Source organism: Suricata suricatta, chromosome 3 (assembly GCF_006229205.1).
Source record: "Suricata suricatta isolate VVHF042 chromosome 3, meerkat_22Aug2017_6uvM2_HiC, whole genome shotgun sequence".
Taxonomy (NCBI): domain Eukaryota; kingdom Metazoa; phylum Chordata; class Mammalia; order Carnivora; family Herpestidae; genus Suricata; species Suricata suricatta.
Window position 1 is genome coordinate 42,381,188 of NC_043702.1, and position 7,557 is coordinate 42,388,744.

The window sequence follows — 7,557 nt, forward strand, 5'->3', positions numbered from 1 at the left end:
TAGCTCTGCCGTTTCTCTGGAGACAGTCTGCAGGGTCAGACAAGGTGGAAGTTTAATTAATAACAGTTTATTTGTAAAACTCATCCCCTTGAAGAGTTCCTTATAAGGAGATTTCTGAACTTCCCAAACCATCTATGGGTGTACACACGGTGCCAGGGTTTGAGAACAGTTGGTTAAACCTTACTTTGAAGCCAGGGTAAGTCTAGTGAGTACTACTCATACCTTTAGGGAAAATGAAGCTGTTATTTTTAGAGGATGATTTCTGTCACAATTGACTTCTCTGAGGTACATAACCAGAAGACCAGAATTAGAAAAGAGGAAACGAACTTTTGTTCTAATAAATGCTTGGTATGAAATATTGAATCACCTTAATGGGTTTCTAGGGCCTGAGGAAGTTCTGTTCTTTAGAAAGAAAAAAAAAAGATACAGTATATACAATATTACTTAACTCTGCAAGTTCTATACTAATTAACAATATGAAGGCCACTCAAGATATTTTTTCCAGTTTTATTGAGATAACTGACATATTATTGTGTTAGTTTTAGGTGGACAACATAATGACTGATATATGTATAAACTGCAAAATGACCGTCACAGTAAGTTTAGTAAAGCTACATCACCTGACATAATTTAAAAAACTTGTGTGTATCTTGAGAACTTTTAATATCTACTCTTACCAACTTTCATATAGGCATTACAATATTGTTAACTTTAGTCACATACTGTACATTTCGTCACCAGAACTTATTTATCTTATACTTGGAAGTTTGTATTATTTATCTTATACTTGGAAGTTTGTTTTGGCCATTTTGCCCGCCTTCCCCACCACTTCCCTCTGGCAACCACCAATCAGTTTTCTGAATTTTTTTTTTAAACGCAAGCTAACTTAAGACATGCTGTATCGGTGAAGGACCATTTTACAGCCTCTTTATACTGAAATGTGGTGTGTTTTTAAGTTTGGACATACAAGTGTTACTTAAGCAACCATATGGCCAGTTTGTTATTGTTACATACAAAAAGGACAATGGGGGGAAAAAAGGAAAACTAAAAAACCTGATTTTTATTTGTTAAAAAAACGGGGGGAGTTGTTCCTGAAGGGCCTTCCCCTTCAAGAGGCATCACTCAGGAGACCTCTGAGAACTGAGACTTAAAACCCCGCAGGTCACGGGTCAGGAAGTTTTAGGCAAAATCCAGAGGAGCGCCCCCTCCCCCCGGCGCCGCAGTTTCCACCCTGGCGCAGGGACCGACGGGACTGGGCCACGGCCCAACTGCCTCAGGGGAAGACGAGGCCCGGAAGCCCCGTGGCCGGTGGGGGCCGGGAGAGGGCTCCTGGGAGCCCCCAGGCCTGGGCCAGCCGTCGTCCGCAGCCGCGAGCTACCGCCAAAGCATCGTGCAGACTCCTCCTTCGCCCTGGAAAGGCGGGGCCTCCGCCTTTCCCGAGAGCGGGTGTCGCCGCCCCCTCTGCCTCCTCGTAGGCCTTGCGCCATTTCTGCTACTACAGGCCGAAAGGGGGTACGGAGCCGGTCCCGGGGCGGGATGCGGCCGCCCCTGGGGCGGTGGTGGCTGCTAATCTGGCTGCAGCCCATGTCCGCACTGCCAGCTGGCGCGGTGCGCGGAGAGGAGGAGGCGGCGGCGGCGTTGTCAGGTAACCGCGGTCACTGGCGGCCGGCGCGCACGCGCACCCAGGGACTCCCGGGTTCCCAGGCTCTCCCGCTTCCTTGCGCCGCGAGGGCGCTCTCCCTGCCCTCGGCCGCGGCGGCGGTGAGGCGCTGGCAGCCCAGTGGGCGCTTCCCCGTCCCGTAGGGCTCGCCGGGCGTGGCCGGCACCCGGGGCAGGCCCAACATCCCTTCCCTGGTCCCTTTGCTGTCACTTGGACACTTTTATGGTTTTAGGAGTAGAAGCAAGCGTCTGGCTCATTCTAGCTCGATTTCCTCATTTACCAAGAAGCAACCGTCAAGTCCAGTCTAGCCCGATTTCCTCGTTTACGAAGCAACAACCAAAGCTCAGAGAGTTTTTAAATTTGTGAGGTCACACCGCTGGTCACTGGCACAGCTGACCCTGGTCTCCCGACTTTCAACACAGACTTTTAGTACATCGTATTGTGTTGAAAACCTCAGTATTTCAATATATAGCTATTACTCTGGACTCTGTAGAAGAGCTTTAGCTTTAGAATTTGACCGAAATTCCCCTGCCCCTTACTAGCTCTGTGATCTTGAGCAAGTCACGCTAGTGGTCCCATGTAAAACATCATATTTGACAGGATTGTTGTGATGTTTAACGGGTGCGCGGTGTTACAGAGGAAACGAGACGGTAGCCCCTCATGTTGTTAGCGGCTGCCTGTGGAGTGCTCTCAAGGTCCTGCACGGAAGGGAGGTCGTGAGTTCCAACTCCAGAACTACTGGTGGTATGCTATGAGCTTATCCCCACTCCCCACATAAAACCTTTAAAAGATTTCCTGGGATTTCTGTCCACCTGCTTCTCCTTCTTTCCTTGGCCACCAGTGTTTGCAAGGGAGTCATCCAAGTGTGGTCCTTTAGCCCGGTATAGGACGTCCAGCAATGAGATCAAGATTCTTTGTCTAGGATGAGACAGTTACCTGATTCAGCCAGAGCTGCCAACTCTTGGGAATCTTGCAGTGACTTAAACCTTGGGGAACCATTCGATACCAGATTTCATTGAATAGACATTCTTTGAGTGTTGCCTATGTGTTAAAAGTGATTTAAATGCATAATCTTATTTACTACTTATAGTAACACTATGGGTGCAAGTACCATTTGCATACCCATTTTACAGATGAGGAAAGGCAGGCTTTATTAGTAAGAAATGTAATCAGTCTATATTACTGATGACAAAATAAATCACAGATGTGTCTAAGAGGGAGGGTTTCTGAGAATAGCAGCAGCCAGAAAATTCTAAGTAATTCTGGACCAACACCCAGAACCTTGAGTTCTAGTCATTCATTACATTTCCCCACCCACTTGTAGAATTTACCTTGGTCCAGGCACATAATCTTTATGGACCATGGTTTTCTCATGAGTAAAAAAATAAAGTTGTTCTATTGCTGAATGGCTTCCCATATTTTCCTCACTTTTATTTGCTTCACTTAACTCTATATTTCTCATATGTCTATTACAATATTTAGTATTAACTATTCCTTCTTCTATTTTGTTAGCCAAGGACCTACATAAATGCTTATCAGAGCTACTGTTCTGCCCGAGACATGCAGGATGCCCACTGAGTTGATAAGATTCTAGCCCACAGCTAAGAAAAATGGCAACTTACATAGCCTTAAGCAACACTTGCCATTCCAGATATGGTATTCAGCATAGGCCATGGAGCATGCTGGGTCCTGTGGGGTTCCAAAGACAGCACAGCGGAACCTCTGGACTGGACTAGGTCTAAGGAACACTGCTGCTCCCAGAGTGGTTTTATGAGTCTCCCTGAGATCAAACCGCTGGCACTCCCTTTCATAAAATAGGGCCCATCTGTAACATGAGAAGCTTGGGTTAGAGGAACTTAGTGTCCTAAAACTCCACGCCCTTCTGTACAATAGAGAACATCCAGAGCAAGTTCAGCTTTCTGTCACCCTATCTGGATGAAAGTCAGGGGCAAATGACACAGGAGAATCTGGTCGTCGTCCAGCTGAAAGGAAGAGTTATTCATAGTTTCAGCCAGTGGGAGAGGGCCCTCGAGACCCACCTGTTGTCCTGTGATAACAAGTTCAGGCCACTGGGTTGAGTTCCCAGGCTCGAACTATCTAGCAATAGGCCATTTGAAACCACAGCTTTCAAGTTCATCTTTGGAGAAGAAAAATCAGTACTCAGAGTTAAAATTAGCCTGAATGTATATCAGCATGTGCTAATTTCAGATTCATTCTCTATGCATATTCTTGGAGAAATAAAAATCAAGATTGATATTCAAGTCCACTTAAAAGAAGCTAGGGTTACTAGAATCAGGAAGTTACCTTTGTAATTTTGGTGCTCCATGCTAACTTCTTGGAAAATAGGAATTTACAGAATAATACCCAGAAAAGTCCTTCTTCCTTTCACCTTTCAGGAGCTAAGTTTTGTTGTTTTTTTCTTTTTGTTTTTCCTATTTTTCTCCCTCCCCTTCTTTGTCCCAAAAGAAAAACAGTGATAGATCAGGTCAAGAAAATGGCAGTCTAATTTAATAAGCGATTTTATATTATAGTTTCATCTGAAGATATCTATTTCCCATATGAGGGTCACATAAGGTTAAATTTTTAGAAACAACATTGCTGAAATATTTTTATGTTGGAAGTTGTTTAAGATCTGCTAGGATTTGAGGAGTGTTTGCTTTTTATTTTTAGCATAGTCTATAAGTAGGGTTAAGTACTACCTGCCCTTTTTCTGAAGTTTTGACTGAACATTTTTACCTTATGTATGACTAAATTCTTTAACTTAAATATATCCTTTTACATTAGGAAAACTAAGAAATAACAAAAGTAGTACAAAGGAGTAATTTTGAATGTAATTTATTAGTTAAAGCAGGTGATACCCATCTATCCCTTTTTATATAAGCTATGCAGTGTCAAAATTAGATTAATTTGATATTTATAAATTGGTATTTAAAAAAAATTTTTAGTATTTATTTATTTTGAGAGAGTGAGCGAGCACACAGGTGTGAGTATCCACACTGGCAGGGGAGGGGCAGAGAGAGAGAGAGAGAGAGGGAGCTGTCATACATAGGACCTCCATCTCAGGAACTGTGAGATCATGACCTGAGCTGAGACCAAGAGTCCAACTCTTAATGGACTGAATGATCCAGGCGCCCCTGAACTGAGTGGTATTTATAATGAACTAAGGGGGCACCTGGATAGCTTAGTCTGTTGAGCTTCTGACTTTCGCTCAGATCATGACCTTTTTTTTTTAAAATTTTTTTACATTTATTTATTTTTGAGAGAGAGAGACAGAGTGTGAACAGGGGAGGGACAGGGAGAGAAAGAGACACAGAATCCGAAGCAGGCTCCAGGCTCTGAGCTAGCTGTCAGCACAGAGCCCGATGTGGGGTCTGAACCCACAAACCGTGAGATCATGATCTGAGCCAAAGTCGGATGCTCAACTGACTGAGCCACCCAGGTACCCCCACAGATCATGATCTTGCAGTCTGTGAGTTCGAGCCCTGCATCAGGCTCTGTCCTGACAGCTCAGAGTCTGGAGCTTGCTCTGGATTCTGTGTCTCCCTCTCTCTTTGCCCTCCCCAGCTCATGCTCTGTCTCTCCATCTTTCTCTCTCATAAATAGACATTAAAAACATTTTTTTTAAAAAAAAAAGAGAAAATGAACTAAGGAATCTCATTGGGGAAGATAACTCTTTGTGGGGGACCAGCCCACGCACCCCAGTTGAAAGGTCCCAAGTAGGGAGTTGGTGTCAGCGCAATATCTATAAGAAAGAAGACAGACAACGTGAATGGTGGTAAAAAGCCACGTTTTACTAAGATAGTGTCTTATATACCATGGGTGGTTACATTTTTTCTTTAATAATTAGACAGTTCAAGGTCCTTGAAGTAAAGACATGCTCCGGAAAGGGTCATTCTTGTCAGGACTGTAGTAAATAACAGGAACAAATAAGTCTTACAAGGGAGGGATTCCCTAACAAGTCTGTTTTTAATCATAAGATGAGCCTAAAGAATTTTCTTTTAGGAGATTTACATTTCTTAAGGCCCTTCAGCAGTTATTCTTGGGCAAGATACTTATCCTTTAAGAAGTAAATCTTTGACAGAGGTTTGTGTTTACCTCCAACAGCAGACGATGAACTAGAGACAAAAAATAAGGGAAGGCTGGAGTTACTGATTGACCCAAGTTGATTCAAAGCCTAAAAGTATATGCCTCTTTGCAAAGCAATGAGAAAATCATAGACTGGATGAACAGAAGCCACATGCGCAGCCCAGGAGGCCAAATGTTGTTTCACAGTCTTTTGACATGTTCCCCAACTTCCCAAATAGTTCACCTGCACCCCGGAGGCATAGCCATTAATGGTCACTTATATAGATTCTCCTGTGCCATGTAGGAGGTTTTTTGGCCTACTGGGCCCCAACAGCTCTTACTCGGATCTCTTGGTGATATAAATAATGGTGCTTTGTCTTAGCAGTTTGGGCACAATTGTCCAGAAATACATTCTACAGATGTCAGGTTTATTATTGCAGAATCAAGAGAACCTGCTGAGGATTGCAGGGAGTATTGGAAGGCGATGATCATTTTGTGGCTTTGAGTTGCAGACTTGCTGGGGTAGGCATTGTAATGATGGCATGTTGGGCTGGCCCTGTGGATACTCCTAAGTTCTTAGGAGATGAGGCAGAGCCAGGATAGCCCCATTTCCAGATCTTTCTCTGGATCTGGAATCAGGGAATACCCAGGTTATGGGGCACCTTCTAGGGCGGAAACCTATTTCAGCCTCAGGTGGAAGCAGTAGCTGTCCCTAGGTAGGTATTGTTGTCTTCTCATCAGATGATGATGATTATTAAGTTTTTATAAATCTCCAGAAATTCCCTTTTGTTTTCTTGATTGCATTGTGAAGGGATTTTGTTGGTATCATTGTGATATATTTGGGTTTGCCTACCTCTGCCACCAGGAAGTCCATCCTAGCAGAATGAACCAGCATGACTGAGGCCACACGAATAAATGATACCTGTAGACATCTGACAGCTTCACAGACTTCAGGTCTTGAGGTGCCAAGGCTCGAACAGCCCATGAGTTCAGATAAGCTGGCTCTGTTTTCTACTTTCCACCCTTAGGTGGAGATGGAGGAAGAAGAAACTAAATAATGAAATGTCTCTAGAAGAAATTACTCAAGGGAGGAGAGACCTAGGAAAGATAACTTTTATAAACAATCTACAATTAGAAAATCTTGTTATCTCTAGGAAGGCAGTAGTCCAGCCTCGTTAACAATCTCTATGTATTTATTTATTTACTTATTTTTTATTTTATAGAGAGAGTGTTCACACTCAGGCAATAGATAATAATCCTTTAAAAAATTTTTAAATTTATTTTTCACAGAGAGAAAGAGAGAGCTAGGAAGGGGCAGAGAGAGAGGCACACACACAGAATCCGAAGTAAGCTCCAGGCTCTGAGCTGTCAGCACAGAGCCCAGCGCAGGGCTCCAACTCAGGAACTGTCAGATCACGACCTGGGCTTGTAAGGATGCAGGTCTGAAACTGACTCCATGAGACAATAGACGGGCACACATTGCCCAAGGCAAGAGGGACCACCCTTGTAACGCCCAATCAGGAAAGGCCAGCTAACACCTTTAACATTTCTTTTTTTTTTTATTGTTTTCAAGTGTTTATTTGGTTTTTTTTTTAGAATATAACACTATTTTTTTAACATATGCAATTATTTTCCATCATTTACAATACAGTAGTTACAATGACACTCCAAATGGATAAGCAAAGTAAAAAATCAGAACCCCAACTTCTATTTCATGTAATTAGACTTATACAGAAATTAGAAGGTTAAGTAACAACTAGTTAATCCCCTAATTTCACAGCTATCTGAAGTGGCAATCATTATATAGCAGTTTATCTATGATACATTCAAGA

The 7,557-nt window shown here is 43.1% G+C and overlaps 1 protein-coding gene across 4 annotated transcripts in view; it reads left to right on the forward strand.

The window, feature by feature from the left end:
- Positions 1–7,557, forward strand: part of NEMP2 (nuclear envelope integral membrane protein 2) — an 85,032-nt gene that overhangs the window by 53,909 nt on the left and 23,566 nt on the right. For 2 of the 4 annotated variants that reach the window (XR_003906565.1, XM_029934234.1), the window contains exon 1: positions 1,248–1,645. The exons of 1 other annotated variant lie outside the window; for it this stretch is intronic. Coding sequence is in view for 1 of the 3 variants with exons in the window: in XM_029934234.1 (XP_029790094.1) it covers positions 1,537–1,645 (109 nt within the window). In the remaining 2 variants the exon portion in view is untranslated. Of the gene's footprint in view, positions 1–1,247; positions 1,646–7,557 lie in introns of those variants that run through there. One more of the 4 variants, XM_029934236.1, reaches the window with a different exon arrangement.